Here is an 18,988-nt window from a genome sequence, read left to right as displayed (position 1 = left end):
TTGAAAGTCAATTACGGTGACTTTAAACCTTGAATGGTTTTGTAATTAAGGGAAACTGAAGGGGGTGAAAACCAGACAGAGTGAACAAATATAACATTACAGAGGCAAATAGAGGAGACGGGAAAGCCATTAAATAGAAACATGTCATACGGGAGTTCATAGAAATACTATAAAAATATGAATAATTACGATTTCTTTAATCATCAGATAAATTTTTTATGTAATGGGCTGTTTGAAAGTTACAGTATCTAAGTGAGTACATATACTGTATGTAGATGTACTATAGTTAAAAGGGAATGGAATATGTTCTATTAGAATCATTTTATCTCTGGCTTGACGTCGTGATGACTTTGCTGCTTTACTTTGGACTAAGGTCAGTGAGGAAATGACCTACTACTGTGCTACTTTGTCTTCTTTGGATTACATTGCCAATATCTTGCATTGTGTTCTTTATTCTTCCTCACTTGGTTGTACACACACACACACAGTATACATTTTTAATCCTGCGTATTAGTTTTGAATCGAGCTAATGAAGGCACAAAATACCGTATATTGTCTATAACACTGTTGCAGGCATTAGGGACCAAGACCCCCCCTGCTCAAATTGTTTTATAATTGCCTCTATTAACGCTATAATATGCGGGTTTTTTTATGCGCTGCTGGAATTCAGAATTACAACAAAGCGGTGCGTTGCTTCGATATGACGTAGGCTCTGCCGAGCCCAACTGTCCCTGTGTCTTTTTAGTGAGCATTTTACAACTACGCTCCGCCCATTGCTCGGCAAAATGCTTCATTTCCGTGCCGCCATTTACTTCTACGTCATTTTCAGTGTGCCACCAACTGGGCCAGGGCAGGAAATGAATCGGGCATTCACAAAATATAAAGAAATAAACTATTGAAGAATACAGCAAGATGTTAGAGGAGCTGACAGGCTTAATCATTTTGTCATGTCCTCTAGTAATGGGTGAAAATGTATTGATTTTTTGACAAAAAGTAGTGGATTTCAACTTTAACAGTTTAAACCCTAACTATAGCGCAAACCATGATGCCAAAACAGTTTAATATCATGTCATCTTTCAACATTGGCCATAGGCGCGTCGCAAACCGTAAAAACCAATTACTACTTTACTATGAGCTTGTCATATACTGCCTTGCAGTTCCATTATTGGAGCCGGGAGGGCGCTTCTCTCTTGCTTCCGCTCCCCCCTCTGTTTTCAGCACCTGTCTCCAATCAGCCTCATCATCACCGGTGTATTTAAGCCTGCCTGTTCCAGGTAATCCTTGCCAAAGTATTGCAGTTTCTTCAAGCGGTACTACGGCCCATTTACCTCACGTAAGTCACTCTATTCCTCGTTCCCTTTGTTGACTCCTGTGTCTCCTTGTTCTCAGTGTTTTCCCCCCCGTGTTCCTGATCCACGTCATACCTACTGCCAAGCCAGCCACCTGTCCACGCCACCGCCTGCCAATGCACCCAGGACCACCGCCATTACCTTTCCTCAATAAACTGTTCATCATTTTACATCTGCCGCCGCCTGCTCTTGGATCCAGCTACTCCCCATGTGTGACAGAGCTATTTTATTAAGTTTTTGACTCTGTGATAAATACTCTTTTTAAAAAAGCATAAACAGTGTATCGCAAACAGCTATCTTTGGTTCAGTATTTACTGTAGCGGTTGAGCAAGTTTACCACGCAATTTTCTCCAGGATCAACTATGTTATCTTCCACCACGCTGCTGTTCGCCCTCAAGTCAGTCAACTATTTGCTGGCGGCCGACGCTATCAACTCCTCCGCTAACATGGCACCTTAGAAGGAGCAGAGTGTTTGGGTGGCATCTGAAGCCAATTCAGAAACTGTGAACAGATAAGGTTTTTGGTGAATAGTTCATTTGTGAGCAGGTTTGCAAATGGTGAATTGCGTATCGGCGGGTGTTTACTATACTTCATATTGTCGACAGCCAGGTTTAACTTTTGATGATGTTTGAATATGTGAGCCATGATTCTAGAGTCCTGCACATCCATCCATTTTCTGGACCGCTTATCCTCGCGGGAGTGCTGGAGCCTATCCCAGCTGTCTTCGGGCGAGCAGCAGAGTACACCCTGAACTGGTCGCCAGCCAATAGCAGGGCACACATAAACAAACAACCACTCGCACTCACATTCACACCTACGGGCAATTTACAGTCTTCAATTAACCTACCATGCATGTTTTTGGGATGAGTGAGGAAACCAGAGTGCCCGGAGAAAACCCACGCAGGCACGGGGAGAACATGCAAAATCCACACAGGTGGGGCCGGGATTTGAACCCCGGTCCTCAGAACTGTGAGGCAGATGTGCTAACCATTCTTACACCGTGCCACCCGAGTCCTGCACAATGAATGATAAATAGCATTATTGGTCACATTGTTGCCCATAGGATATTTACAGTTATCATAATGGAGACCCCGCTCTGGGATTTATCAGAATCAGAATAAAAGCAAATCCAAAAGTATCAGCACTAAAGAGCACCGGGTTATGAGTCTGAGTAAGATTGCTTGAATGACTTCACATTTCATTTAATTTACAAAAATATAACATAATCATGCAGTGTAACATTTGTGATTATCAGTGCATGTTGCCAATACAATCTTGTTGATGGATGCTGGATGTAGTAAAGTGTAGAAGAAAGTCGAGATGATGGCTATTCGCAAATAGATCGGCTGTTATAAAATGAAATTGCAAAAAAAAAAATAATAATAATAATAATACTTTGGAAAAAAGCACACTTGTAGCTTTCCCCTGATGAACAGAGAAATTGGATGAAATCAGGCTGGATTCACCAAGTTGAAGTAAGAGTTTCATTTGTGTACATTACCTAATAAAATATCTCGCCTGCTGTTTTATGCAGCAGCCCACTTAGAAATAAAAAAGATGAGCACACGAGCTATATTTTAAGATATCCTCTGAGCCAGTGTTTTCAGTGATAGCCATGAAATTGTCACAGCCTGAACTAAATTAGAGCCTGCAGAGTAACAGTTTGACTCGGCCTGACATCATCTGGTGGACAAAGGGTGTATAAATTTCTACACTCAAAAAGACTTTAACCAACAGTTACTGAAGCATCAGTCCCATGCGGTGCAAGACAGCTGGCTTCCTCCTAACATTTTCCTTTTTTACAATTTGAATTCACAATCTCATCAGTTGTATACATCCATTGTTCCCACTATGGGCGGTTAAAGACTTCTTGAAGAATTTGAGGGGGAAAAAAAACAATCATTGGGCAACTGTTATTATCTTTTCACATTTGTATATTTTTTTTCATTAAAATCTGCATAAAATACTTTGTAAAAATGAATATTTTTTGATACTGAAATCTTACTTAGATAAAATAAATGTTACGATGAAAACAGGACAGCAGCAGAACCTGCTGCTTACATTTAAAAACACAAGACAACTGAGAAAATGTAGAAAAGTAACTTCAGCCAACTGATTATCATTGAGAAATATTGTATCACATGAACATGTAAATGTATTCTGAGAAGTGAGCTTAAAACAGACATGATGAACACACCAGACTCAGACTAAATGAGCACATACTGTAAATCAGTGATGTTAGATCAATAAAACTCAACAACATTTTGGCCAAAGTTCAAAAGAATTGAAAGTTATACATTTGTCATTTTCCACAGCCACCCACCTTTATTTAGCATATCCTGCCACCATCACTATTCTGGACTTACTTGCTAAACCGCAGGCCTCCTGCGTGCATGTGGCTCTGGACCGTCTGCCAACGGCCAGCCCTGCTGCCCCCAGTCAGCATGCTTCGAATGCTGTCACTGCGACTTGGCCCTGCCCCAGCCCCAGAGCAAGCACCGAACCCGCTGTCACCAGCCCCCGGTGAGGGTCCAGCTCCGCCCTGCCCACTCTTATCCACAGCTCCACTGAGATGGACAAACACGAGGGAAGGATCGAGAGAGGATACGAAGACGAAAGACGGACGAACGGCATAAGGACAAAGTTGGAGAGAAGTAAGTATAACCTCTGAGGTTATTCAAGGCCAAATGCAGCGGCAAGTGTTCAGCAGGCAGTAAAAACTAGACTTTACATCGATTTTATCGGGCTGATCGGTATCGGCCGATATTTAGCATTTTATGCTGATTGGCTGATCGGCTTTAATGTCCTAATTCGCCGATCTGATCAATGACGTCATTGATCGGCTCCGCAAAAGACATTTACTGCGCATCGCCGCGTGCATAGTATATTTGAATCCAAAAGCGAGTTTATCTTTAGCCTTGTCGCGTGTCTTTTGACGTAGTACTGTAAATATCTGACGGCCAAAGAAGGTATTTTAAAAAAACAACAACAAAAAAACAAGAAAAAAACATGTCGGCGGTGTGGGACAGACAACACGTCTGAGACAGGCAACACATAAACTACAAGACAAATTTGCTCTTTCACTTTTGCACTGTCAGACTACTGCAATAAAATCTTGTATTCCGATACCACCGCATCCCGTTTTTTACGATCGTTGGGCTTTAGCTTGTCAACTCAAATGCGACCGGATACACTCGTTATCGTGGCGACGACAACAAGAATGGAGCGCGCCGACGGTATTATAAGGACAAAATGGGGAAAAACGTGTGTTGGTGGTCACCGGTGCTCAGAACAGGAGAGGACGTTCATTTAAGGCTTGCTTGAGGCATGTTCCCATACTTTTAATACCATACGGCTCACAAGCAGGCAATAAAATGTTATGTAGCCTAGCAAGCTAGTGTTAGCACGAACGGTTGGACGTAAACACACCGCCGTTCTGTCGAATCATGCTCTAAAGTTTCGGTGTGGGTGAAGTAATTTAATGAAAAATAAAGTAATTTAATTACAGTAAGTTAGCACCCATTATTTCTGTCATGTAATGTTGGTTTGACCTGACTGATTAGAATACACCATCTGACTAGTTCAGTGATTTCCAAACTTTATGTAGCCAAGGAAAATATTTTACAATTGAAAAATCTCACGCCACACCAACAAACAAAAATGTCACAGAAAGTGGATACATTAATTACTGTATTTACCTAAAAAATCCCCATCGTGTAAAGCCTAGTAAAAACGTGCCTACTGATTTGCCACACTGACTTTGAGTACTGTGAATCAGACACAATGCATCGTCAAATTTTGAAGAGCGCAGATGCACTTGAAGACACCAAACCAGACGTTTCCAGTCCACCCGCAACTCATGATGAAAACAGACATGCTTGTATCGAAAGAAATCAAAATCTTTTCCAGAATAAAAATCCCACGAAGAAAACTGCACTCCCACCAAAGTTGACCCACAAATTTAAGGAGACAGGACCTTCCACAGAGTGAACACATGAAGACATACCACGACACTGAACCAGGACATCCTTTGTGACAACATTTAGACAACAAGCGCAGACTGAGGGTAAAATAAACAGACTGCATGTATTCTATACTGTGTAGCTTTTAGTGTCGTAAAATGCCAGCACATTTGCCCAAACTGCATCCTCCATCAACAGCCTAAAATTGTCATGGTCTGTGTTTTAGTTTTAGATTGTTTAGTTTTGTTTCATGTTTTCCTGTGTCCCATGTTGTTCATGTTGTGTGCTCATTTAGCTATTGTGTCCACCTGTTCTTCTCAATTCCGGTACTCCCGCCTGGCCTCCCTAATTCCCTTCACTTGGGTCCTCCATGTTTTGCCTTGGCTCCAACACCTCAAAAACCCAAACCTGACAAAAACTCTGCTAACATTAAAATAACTATCAATAAACCGTGTTCTCACGAGCATTGTACAGGAATTGCAATGTAAAAAGAATAATATGCTTATATCCACAGTATGTCTGGTATGTTTGTAGATTGTGCTGCTGCAGGCCTTTAAAATAATTTCGAATCTTTTTTTTTCCCCACGATTGACACGTTATTCAACAGCACTGCTGCACCATCAAATGTTTTAATGCAGCATGAGCATACTATTCAACCACTAAAACTATGTTTTCTGTTCAAGAATGTAAGTAAGTAGTTATACTTAGTTACTAGTGTGTTCACCATTACATCAACATAAAAAATATATATAATTACCAATGCTGTTCATTTAAGGCAGCTGTGACATAGACCTTAAATTGGCGGGCTAACATTTAGCATTGTACATGAGAAGTACATACAGGAATTGTCCCACATTCAAATTAGTAGGGAACCAGCATCACTGGTTAACAAAGCTAAGACAGAGTGTTTAATTGAACTTACATTTTATAGAGGTGAGATGTGTGAGTTGCATCTGCGATGCAACTGATTACACTACATGCCTTTGACATTCAATTTACCGGTAATGTCTTTTCACATTTTTACGCAAAAGTGCGTCAATTAAATTTGATCTCTTAAGAATGTCGAAATGTTAGTTATAGTCACACGTACAGTCGATAACGGTTTTATGATCGCAGGTTATTTCTTTCATTATTTCTGATTGGAATTTTTTTCCCCCAAATCTGATTGTATTCAACTCTAGAGGGTTCATTGTGTACTGTAGCTGGAGTGTCTTTAAAAAAAGCAAAGAAATGGCTCAGAGGAGGTGTAAGTTTCCTTAAAGCACCAACAGTTCTGGGAGTTGACAGTGCGAGTTCTGACAAAAAATGAGCAAAGACAGAAAGAGACGAAGACGTGAGAAGGGTAAGATCAGACGTGATGCTACACATACACAAACAAACAACGGTGACAAAAGTAATGTTGAGACCACCCCATGTAAAATAATGCTTTGGAAGGTTCATTCATCAAGGTAAACCCAACACAGGCCCCCAACTAAGGTATACATGATACAATGAATGAATGCAAAGCTAAACAGCTGGTGGAGTTGCTAAAAACATTGGGATTTGGTCTGTGAGTGTCTCCATGGGCTTCAGGTGAGAGTTAATGGGCAATGAATGAGGCAAGCGCAGCTGTAGGGAATGCGGTGATCAAAGACATCTTCTTTTGAGTGTTACCAGAAAAAAAGCTGAATCTTCAGGCATTATTTGCATAGCAGTTGTAATTTCTACCAACATGAGGGCGGTCCTGAAATTCAAAGTCATATTGAGGGAAGGCAGTGCACATCTCTCTCAGGAGCCGCATGCCCAACAGTGCATACTAAACACCACCTCACTGTAGACTTGAGGATTAAGGGGAGACTTGTGGTAAAATACACTATGTGCACCAGCATGAATACAAGTTGAGATATTCTGTCATGTCTTTAGGTTTTCAAATGTGATCTTTTCATATCTTCTATAAATGAACAGCACATAAAGTGCGTTGTGTTTGGCAGCCAGCTCCAATAGACTATTACAGTAACACAAACGTGTTTACATGACCCCTTTCCTTCCAGCCCCACCGTCATAGGGACATATTGTATCTCAAATGCACAGAGTGAGACTCACTTGGGTGTGAGGCGAGGGTCTCCATAGGGAGCGTAGGGAGACATGTTTAATAGAAACTCCTTAGGTGGGTAAGAGCTCCACCTCTGTTGCACATTGCTGCTGTCATTGTTATTCCAAAAGTCTCTGTCAAGATCACTGCAGTCAGAGAGAGTGGCAAAGACAGTTACACAACATAAACATATAACATCACATGAGAACATTGTAACAAGCAGGGCAAAAAGTGATACATTTTAAAACCCAGGACAACATCTTTTTTTGCATTTGTAAACAGACACAGTTGGATATTCCTACCCAATATTCACAATTATTCAACAATTCTCCTATGCATTCGAAGAAATACAGGCTTGTCGTAACATTTAACATGCTAAAAGATTAGCTTGCTACTAAGAAGTGTTGTTAAATGTGATACCACAGCACTATAAATCATTTCCATGTGTCCCCCATTAACAAATTTCCCATCACCTACTTGATGGCTTTATTTTCCCCTCGACCTCTCACAGACTCTGGAGAGTTGGCAGCTTCCACTCCGGGCTTATTCCTCTTCCCCTGTGCACAGACAAGGTAGCGAGTGATGGGGGATACATTGGATGATATATATATAGACAGTAACTGTAATATCAAAAGTGCCACTTGTCTGCATTGTGTAATTTTCTTTGGTAAAAACATTCCTAGGGTCATGCAAACAGCATAAATAAATTATAAAACATTTTTCTCACAGGTTTTATACTGTATGGAGTAACTACTATTCATCAGTAAAATGTTACCCCACTATTGGGATTTGCATTATCAACAATGATAAATGAAGGAAAAATGGAATAATTAGAAGATGGTACTAAGTGAGGAGCCTAACCCGTGCTGGAGCCTATCCCAGCTATCATCGGGCAGGAGGCGGGGTACACTCTGAACTGGTTGCCAGCCAATCGCAGGGCACAAACAAACAAACAACCGTTTGCACTCCCAGTCACACCAACAGGCAATTTAGAGTCTCCAATCAATGCATGTTTCTAGGATGTGGGAGGAAACCGGAGTGCCCGAAGAAAACCCACACAGACACGGGGAGAACATGCAAACTCCACACAGGCGGGGCTGGGGATTGAACCCCGCTCCTCAGAACTGTGAGGCAGATGCTCTAACCAGTCGTTCACCGTGCCGTGAAGAAGCTATATAATGGGTGGAGGTTTTAAGAAATGGGTTATAGCAACTCAGTAAATATTTTGGCTACTCTACCCACATCTTATATCTTCTACTAAAAGAAGTGACTTCAATGTGTTTAGATTAGCTAAAATTTTACAACACAATGTTATCTACACCACGTGTGGCACCGTTTACAGAGCGAGTGCTAGCTAAAAAAAATAATAAATAAAAATACACCTTTCTACTAATACTGCTAATTTTCCGCTCACTTCAAGGCTTCTACATGTCAACTAACGTATAAACTGTTCTATGGTTTTCTCGATTAAACCATATTGAAATGCAGCTCCAGGGACGTCGTCCTCTTCCAAAATTATACGTACTGCAGGTGTCGCCATTCTAGGTTTGTACTCTGTTTGTCCGAACATTCGGACAAGTCAAGCTGTCACTAAAGCTTATGAATTTTAATGAGAAAATGTGACATCGTTCATGATAAGTGTACAGTATAATTCATACTCTCGACCAATTTTCCTCTTAATGGTTATAGATTCAGCGGTTATAGCTATTGACCCTGCATTTTATCATACCATATTTCTAACTTTGAGGGTGAGAATGCAATGTGCTTCTCAGCTGAGTCACAGAGACTGCTCTTACATAATGTTTTTCTCACTGTAAACTCAGTAAGGTCAAAGACCATGCCATCAAATAATAAGTAGTTTAAAAATATGTACTATTATTGCTTTCTTTAACCCAGTACGTCAATTGAGAATTGTTTCCCATTTACAATGCTATCTTAGAGGAAATTTAGGGTTCTGAGTGTCTACTGTCGAAGGATACTTCGACAGTAGACACTCAGAGCCGGGATTTGAACCAGTGACCGTTAGGTCAGTTGATGACCCACTCTACCGACTGAGTCACAGCTGCCCCTGTTTGCAAAATATATATAAATTATATTGTAAATACTCTATGTATAAATGGCTGTAAATGATGTTAACTTTAAATTGCTTGACCTATACGATCAAACAGACACTGTATATTAAGCTATACATAGAGTACCCAAAAAGTATGGACAAACTTACACAAGTCTAAACTTTTAGATAAATCAAAATTAATGTTTCTCCACAGCCACTAAACTATAAGTGCGAAAACATCCCAAAACACAGTTCATCTCATAGAGTATGAAGTTTAATTGGATCTTTGTTTAAATCCAACTGTACCAAACTAACACCCACCGTATTGGATGTTGCTGTGTTTTGCATTTCAATGAGAATTGTTGTCTCATATATTTCCAGATGTAATATTAAAGTTTCCTGGAATACTTCATCTCCCTTCTTTCAATGGTTTGAAGACTTCTTTTGACTGCTTACCACCAGGAACAACTCACCAACCAGCAACCACCAGGAGGTGGATCATTTGGTACTGGATAATTCGTTTTGTACTGGATCATTTGGATCGTACACACACTTCACTTGTCTGACCCATCAGCCCTCACATAACAGAGGAGAAATAAACATCTCGAAATTGCAATGATGTGTTTTTTTCTCTCTCTGGAACAATTAAAAAAAAAAACATTTAATCAAAACACACCACAATCCACTATTATAAGACATTTTGAATCAGTCCTTATGTTGTACGTAGACATTTCAATCTTTTTATATTTTAAATCGGACAAACATAACTTCTGCTAAATAATTTATCTCGATTGCTGTGCCAACATTATTGAGCCTTTCCTATTCAGCACATTGTGTTGTTGTCGTGGCTTAACATCAAAACATGGGGAATGGGGGAGGAAGCGTGGTTTGACCGATTGTTCTGGCAGTATATGGCGACCTCATTGGGCCGCAACAATATATTGATGTATCAATTCATAGATGCATAAATTAATATACTGTATAATGCTTAAATGTCACATTATAATAAAGTCTATATTGTGAACTTTATTGCTTTATGTGTGCGTTTTGACATCTCCCTATATATAAATCCCAGTTCCAATGAAGTTGGAACATTGTGTTAAAAGTAAATAAAAACTGAATACAATTATTTGCAAATCTTTTTCAACCTATATTCAACTGAATAAACGACAAAAACAAGATATTTAACGTTCAACTGATAAACATTTGGTCTTTTGTGTGCAAATATTCTCTCATTTTGAATTTGATGCCTGCAACAGGACAGGGTCAACCAAAGACTGGGAAAGTTGGGGAATTGAAAATCCAGGACCTATCTTCTTCTTTTCCTTTCGGTTTGTCCCGTTAGGGGTCGCCACCATCTGTCCCTCCAAGTACCGATGACATTTTAGGTAAAAGAATGCTAACTAATATACGTCTTACTCACACTTATCATGTTATATGTACATTACACATCTAACAGTGTCTTACAAATCACTTACAGATGCTGTTTTGTTGTTTTTGGCAAAGTTTACCATTTGCCCAACACTGTGTCGGACTGCAATAAATGTCCATGTCAAACATGGGTTTCGACGGTACAAACATGGAACTTTTTTTTTTTTTTTTTAGTCCCGACACATCTTCGAGGCAGAAATTTTGTGTTGACCAATTTTTGAAGTCGACTTTGTCACGATACAATCGTATCAGGGTTGACTGGACCCAGAAACAGACAGAGGCAGAAGAAATCGTGGAGAATGGTTTATTTAAATAGAGTTCAGAGAGGGATCTCCAAGGTGTGATGGTGGACCGTCGGGACAAGGAACGTGCGGGAAGCGGTGGTGTGAGGAGATGGAAGAGCTTGGCGGCGTGGCTGGAGAGAACAGTGAGGCGGGGAGCATGAAAGGACCACTGAGGATGAAGAAGAACACGGAGATAAGTACAATTGCTGGGAGTAGTGTAGTTTACGTGCGAGGAGAGAGCCGGTGTACTACGGAGGAACGTTACTACTCTGGCGGTGGAATCCTGGATCTGGCAGGCTTAAATGCAGGAAAAGATGAATGCTGATTGACAACAGGTACGTGGCTGAGGTGGTGCTGATTACTGGGAAGAGAGGGAGAGAGGGAGAGCGAGAGGGCGAGAGGGGCGCAACTTGCCACCCAAGCTCCAATAGAGGAATTGCAGGGCACAGACCATGACAGACCTAGCTGAATTTTTGGGATTTTTTTCCCCCTCAGCCCTAATTGAGTGTTGATAAAAGGAAAGATGATGTAACACAGTGATAAACATGCCACTGTCCCAAATTTTGGGGAACGTGATGCAGGCATCAAATTCAAAATGAGTGAATATTTGAACACATTTAAAAAAAAACAAATGCAGTTGATCAGTTTGAACATTAAATACCTTCTTTTTGCTATGTATTAAATGGAATATAGGTTAAAAATATTTGCAAACCATTATATTCTTCATTGGAATTGGGGTATGTTGTATGTCTCTCAGTATTTTCACAAATACAATATTATGTAGAGGAAAAGTCTGTTAACTACGCATCCTTGCGCATCAATGGCTTTTGATCTCAGTGGTAAACAACATGGATCAGAATATACAGCAATAAGACACCATACACAATTCTATTGGATCATTGATCTACAGTATCTACAGTACACCATTATCCATTGTGGCATAGCTACAAAAGATTTTCAACAGAATGGAACATATGTGCCAAAAACATAAAAACAATGTCACATAGTGGAAAGTGGGGAAGACTGGATTCAGGGGTGGAATACATGCAAAAGACCAAAGTGATATAATCAGATAACAGTACTGGATTTAAACAAAACTCATGTAAATGAGATTGCAAAAGGAAAATCAAGGATGCCGAATGAGCTGAACTCATGAGATTGAGTGAGGCCATGCATCCCTTCGAAGTATACTCATGAGGCCTGCTGCTATCATGGTTGTCACACAACTGACTGTTAGCGATAACAGTGTTAGCCTTGCATTTAGAAATATGACATAGTGGAAATTCTCTGTGCCAGCAGCTCAATGGCAGACATAATTTTATTGAATGCTTAGGGCAGGAACCATCCATTCATTTTCCGTACTGCTTATCCTCACTAGGCTCGTGGGCGCGCTGGAGCCTATCCCAGCTGACTCTGGGCGAGAGACGGGGTACACCCTGAACTGGTTGCCAGCCAATCACAGGCACATATAAACAAACAACCTTCTGCACTCACATTCACACCGATGGACAATTTAAAGTCTTCAATAAACCTACATGCATGTTTTTGGGATGTGGGAGGAAACTAGAGTACCCGGAGAAAACCCACGCAGGCAAGGGGAGAACATGCAAACTCCACATTTGAACCCGGGTCCTCAGAACTGTGAGGCTGCCACCAGGGCAGGAACCAAATCACATATTCCATTATTATCCTTTAGAGTCCATAAGGTAGATCTAATATTATCATAATAGACGTTAAGAAACTATGCAAAATAGGTCAGCAACCTAGCAAAAAATATCAACTACTTGATGCCCCCCGAAACTGTTTATAATTGAATGAACGGTATATATTTAAACTGTAAAAATACCATAAACTATAATCTCAAAATAGTTAAATATCATTTCGAACTCATCTTCCAACATTGACCTTAAAATAAATGGCTTACAGGGGATTTAGAAAAAAAATAGAAACTCAAGTCAACAAAATGTTCTATCCATCCATCCCTCCATTTTCTGAGCCGGTTCTCCTCAAATGACCATTCGCACTCACAGTCACACATCCGGGCAATTTAGAGTCTCCAATTAATGCATGTTTTTGGGATGTGGGAGGAAACCGGAGTGCCGGGAGAAAACCCACGCAGGCACGGGGAGAACATGCAAACTCCACAAAGGCGGGGCCGGGGATTGAACCCTGGTCCTCAGAACTGTCAGGCTGACGCTCTAACCAGTCAGTCACCGTGCCGCCCAAAATTTTCTATTCTTTTGAAAAATGCATTAATGTTCAAAATGTACCTAAAAACTGACAGTTATAGGTGTTGATCTACTTTGATTCTAGATGTGGACAGATACTAGATGTAGATGCAGAAGATATTACAACGCCAATTCCAATGAAGTTGGGACGTTGTGTTAAACAAAACCAGAATACAATACTGGGAGGCAGATGTGCTAACCAGTCGACCACCGTGCCTGTTAGCCAGCCAATCGTATAAACAGCCATTCACACTCACGTTCATGCCAAAGGGAAATTTCGAATTTTCAATTAACATAACATGCATACTGTATGATGTACAGTACAGGGGGGATACACAGGGAGAACATGTAAACGGAACAAAGGAAGGCTTTAGCCAAGCTTTGAACCCAAGTTGTGGTAACAACAACGGGCTGCCCTTTAACACATCAAGCTACTTTAACAATGAAATTAAAATTATAATAATAATATCTGCATCTGGGATTTAATTCCAAGAAATTTTTTTTTATTTGTTTTTATATTTAACGATATAGTTGTATAGGAAGGGAAATGAACTATAGAGACAACGTAATTATACCAAAGACCCCAAAATAAGGCAAACTGCAGAAGCATCACGGAAGCACCAGACGATAAAAAATGAAATTGGCGGTAGTTTGACAAGGGCATGGAGACAAAGCGATGATAGGACAAAAGCGCAAAAGACTATTTAGAATAAAAGGAGACATATTTATGTTATATTTATTATTTATCTCCTCTTAGAACAGAAAAATACGGACAAAGATAAGCAATGAGTTTACAATGATACTGATATTTGACATTATGGAGGAAGAGGTTGCATATATTATCTTATATTTACAGTGGATATAAAAATGTTCATTGCCACAGAGCCAAGTTTTTGTGATGCATACTTGAGCAACCTTTCAAGCTCATAATTTACTGAAGCACCTTTTGATTTTATCACAGCAGTCAATCTTTTTTGTCAGAGTCTCTCAGCATGGCATATCTTGACAAAGCAATGTTTGCCCACTTTTCCTTGCAAAAGTGCTCCTCCCACTGGGTCAGATTGTGAGAATGTGTACAGCCGTTTTCAGGTCTGGGCTTTGGGTATGGTGTGTATTTATAAGTTGTTTTTGCACTAAACAAACAGTGCACACTAAAGGAAAAGGCCAAGAGTTTTTTCATAGTTAATTTTTTTCTTTATGAGACATTTTCATAAAATCTTGCTCAGAAATTGGATTTTTTAAACTTGGATGAAAAGGCTTCCATTTTGTTACTCAAACCCATGGCTACGCTACAGATAAGAATACAATATTGACATTTAGTCCACATTTTCTCAACGTTTTGATCACATTCTTGAAAGTGAACCATGATGCATCCATCCAGCTTGTTTCAGGGAAGCGAAAGCCTATCCTTAAGCAAGCAATTTTAGAAGCTTTATTTTCCTTTTTCTTTTTCTTTAACCATTATTACGGCACAGGTAAATTGGCTTCCATGGAAAGTCAATACAAACAATAACACTGTGAAGACCAATTAAGAGCTATGAGTTGACAGCTCCCACCGTACTATTGAGTCGGTGTTTCCCTTCAGTCCTTTCAGTGACAGTAATGCTTGTTTCAAATTGTTGCCAGCTAGCTATAATACATCAAGAAGAAGAAAATATCGTCAATATAACAAAACATTAACTAATGGTCAGACATTAGGACTGGTTTGCATGGAATCAGATTTCTGCCCTAGCCTCCCTGTGTGGAGTTTCCATGTTCTCCCTGATCTTGCATTATTTGAAAACTCTTAAATTGTTCATAGTTGTGAATGTGAGTGTGAATGTTTGTTTGTTTATATATGACCTGTGATTGGCTGGTGACCAGCACATGGTGCACCAGACGCTCACCAAAGTAAGCTGGGATAGGCTCCAGCTCACCCTAAACCCTAATGAGGACAAACTATACAAAATGGATGGATGGATATTAACTATTGACGATTGCCAGAGATGCGCCCTTTTTAACATTCGTGTTACACAAGTTAGAAGAACTAAACCACTGTTATTTTAAAAAATACAGTATATAAAACCAGCAAACTACTACTGTGCCTTATCTCTGATAAAAAGTTAAGATACTGTACACGTGTGTGGTGACACTGGAATTTTACTGCTTTAAATTCTTGTAAATTCCATTTTATATTCATGTTTTACTCTCTTTTTCACACACACCCATTGTTGGGATAGTTGTAATAAGTGCAAAAAAAAAAAAATAATTAAAAAGGTGACTGAGCTTTTGCTCAAGTCTCACTTGATAGCATGTATGACAGCAGTTTTGTGATTTTAGAGACACATTTTTACAAATTCAAATATTGTGCAGTTGTTTTAAATTGCAGAAAAAAATCCTCCAAATCATTGTAAAAACAATAGAATATCATCAATTAGCTGACATTTTACAGGGGTATGTAAACTTTTGGTATAAGCAGTTTGTACCACCAGACAAGAAGCAAATACTTTATGATACAATGTGGATCAAACTGCATTGGCGGAATCACATTTTGCCAATTGCCCCGAGTGATTCTTATTAGTATATGAATCATTAGTATGGCGCTGGAGGCAAAAGGCAAGCAGCCACAACACACAAAGCTTGTGGCGCACAAAGCCATGATTACAGAGCACAGTGTTTGCTGTCAGGGATAAATATTCAAACCTCTCTCTCTGGCTACTGAGCCTTGTTCTTTGCATGAACAACATGGAGTAAACACAGACTGAACACATTCTGTCCAAGGTCAAAGAATCATGAAATGAAAACATGACTGCCCACATTGGTGCAGTCATGTGGACAGTCATTTTCAATGGCTAGAACATGGCAGGGCAAAAAATGTTAATTGTGTTAGTCATTAAAACCATCTGCTTTCAGTTCTAGGTAATATTGATGCCATGTTGGACTAAATGTCCGTTGTAGAATGATCAAGCAAAACGAGTGAAACTATAGGGAGGAGGCCTGGCATCTCAGGTGATGTTGTGAAATCAACAACCTGGACCTGTATACAGCAGAGACGAAGGAAATGATCCTGGATTTCATGAAATCCAAAAGAACTGAGCACACCACCCTTTTTATTGATGGAGAGGAGGTAGAGAGGGTGGAAAGCTTCAAATTCCTCCGACACCACATCTCGGCAGACCTCGCCTGGTCGACCAACATCTCCCATCAGGTGAGGAAAGCATGTCAAAGACTACTTCCCCAGGAAACTACGCCAAGCCTAGCTCCCCCACCACTTGCCGATAAACTTTTATAGATCCAGCATGGAGAGCCTCCCGACCTACTGCTGTACAAGTTGGTTCAGCAGCTGTACTACTGTACTATTGCTAACTTAGCTTAACTTACGTTAAACGCATGGCCGCGAGGTTCGGTGTTCATACACATTCGCACACTCATACAAGCATAACACAAAACACAGGGTTTTACCTTTGTTATTTAACGTTTTACGGCAGCTTTCTGGTTTATCTGAGAGAAATATATACGTTTAAGCAGAAGCTCCTCTCGTTCCCAGTAGGCTCGGATCTACCTGACCTGCACTCTCCTGACGATAATGTGTCTGATTCGAGGGCTTATTAACGTCCAGTCAAGGACAGATACAACTTCATTACATTATGTTTTATTTGGTGGCTTAACATTGTTCCGAGTTACTTTCAAGTATTTGGAAAATAACTATTGATTAGTTTTAAAGTGAAAAAAGTGTGTCAGTTTACCCCTTGATTTCCCAAACCCTGGGGTAAAGTTAGATTTAAGATCACCTTTTTATAAAACCCATATTTTCACTACCGTTTGTCCTGAATACATTCTGATCATTTCCGTTGTGAGGAAACATCCTGAATGAATGGGAAATGTGTACATTTTCCTGCTTCACCATCTTAGCTTGCCTAGAGGGGAGTAAGTATGCTCACTTTACCCCAGTCTCCCCTACTTTGTTTTAGCTGTGATAGTTTTTAAAGTGCTGAGTTGAGTTGAGTTGAGGAAATCACAGTGTTCAATCTAGGCTAGCTATTTTTAGAACAGGCCCATAGGCTACTCATGTGGTTCTTGGGCCTACCTGGTGCCCATGGGGACCATGTTGGTGACCTCTGCTGTTGATAGTGGTAATGCCACGTTATAACATTTGGTCAACTTCACGAGGCTCATTTAGAGACAGACAACATTTCACATTTTGGAAACATGCAGTGTACGCTCAGCTTTACTGGGGGTGGGGGGAATCAGAAACTATATTCAGCAGGGGGAGAGAAAAACACAGAGAAGTGTTGCAAATATTGAGTTATTTCTTCACTCTTCAGGAGGTTTTCCCTCTGAAAAAAAACAAAATAAATCATGCAACACAAATGAAAAGTAACTTATTTATTTCCTTGTTATTTCTGATCAAAGCTTCATGGAGACGCTGCAGAATGGCTGATAAGCTGCAGTCGCCTGATCACCATCTATACTATGTGTGAGCTTTGTATACAGGTTTGGAGTAAAACTGGATAAGCACAGTACAAAAAAAAGCATTAGCTTAATTGTACCCATTACTTGGTAATGTACGCCACACAAGTTACAGAATTATGTTATCAACATGAAAAACTAATTTAAATATGAGTGTAATTGAAGCCACATTAAATGAGCAACTGAGAGCAGACTTGACATGCCAAATAGCCACCTAAATATGAACAACCACACTGTTCTCAGTACACTTCTTTAAAGACTCTTGACAGACAGACAGACAGTAGCAACTCTGCCGATTGTGTGGGGGTCCATGAAGGGAACTGTGTATTTCCAGTTTAAGTATGCCAATCCCTCGTCACCATGCATTGTGTTTGCGCCGATGGCTGCTTGGGTACACATAAGTTGACTATGTGCGGAAAACCTGCAACACGTCACGTGACGTCATTCCCCATACGTCTCCGTTGATAAATATTTTGCCTTTTTTCGATATTGTAGTTAGTCGTTGTGTGCATTTTAGTTATGGATAGTTAAGAATATAGTGTGTTTTGTCTGTTTTATTAATCATTACTACAACCCCAATTCCAATGACATTGGGACGTTGTGTTAAACATAAATAAAAACAGAATACAATGATTTGCAAATCATGTTCAACCTATATTTAATTGAATAAACTACAAAGAGGCACGGTGGACGACTAGTTAGAGCGTCTGCCTCACAGTTCTGAGGACCGGGGTTCAATCCCTGGCCCCGCCTGTGTGGAGTTTGCATGTTCTCCCCGTGCCTGCGTGGGTTTTCTCCGGGCACTCCGGTTTCCTCCCACATCCCAAAAACATGCATTAATTGAAGACTCTAAATTGCCCGTAGGTGTGAATGTGCGTGCAAATGGTTGTTTGTTTGTATGTGCCCTGCGATTGGCTGGCGACCAGTTCAGGGTGTACCCCGCCTCCTGCCCGATGACAGCTGGGATAGGCTCCAGCACGCCCGCGACCCTAGTGAGGAGAAGCGGCTCAGAAAATGGATGGATGGATGGACACTACAAAGACAAGATATTTTATTATTTTTAGCAAATAATCATTAACTTAATTTTATGGCTGCAACACGTTCCAAAAAAGCTGGGACAGGGTCATCTTTACCACTGTGTTACATCACCTTTTCTTTTAA

At 40.2% G+C, this 18,988-nt stretch overlaps 1 protein-coding gene across 3 annotated transcripts in view; it reads right to left on the bottom strand.

Moving 5' to 3' along the window:
- syt7b (synaptotagmin VIIb) overlaps positions 1-18,988 on the bottom strand; it is a 156,945-nt gene that overhangs the window by 59,269 nt on the left and 78,688 nt on the right. For 2 of the 3 annotated variants that reach the window (XM_061759415.1, XM_061759432.1), the window contains 3 exons: positions 7,860-7,939; positions 7,394-7,528; positions 3,716-3,916 (listed from right to left, as the gene is read on the bottom strand). In XM_061759415.1, coding sequence (XP_061615399.1) covers positions 3,716-3,916; positions 7,394-7,528; positions 7,860-7,939 — 416 coding nt within the window. The remainder of the gene's footprint in view (positions 1-3,715; positions 3,917-7,393; positions 7,529-7,859; positions 7,940-18,988) is intronic. The other variant, XM_061759424.1, reaches the window with a different exon arrangement.

This window comes from Phyllopteryx taeniolatus, chromosome 2 (genome assembly GCF_024500385.1).
Source record: "Phyllopteryx taeniolatus isolate TA_2022b chromosome 2, UOR_Ptae_1.2, whole genome shotgun sequence".
Lineage (NCBI taxonomy): Eukaryota > Metazoa > Chordata > Actinopteri > Syngnathiformes > Syngnathidae > Phyllopteryx > Phyllopteryx taeniolatus.
This window is presented reverse-complemented; position numbering and strand designations above follow the sequence as displayed.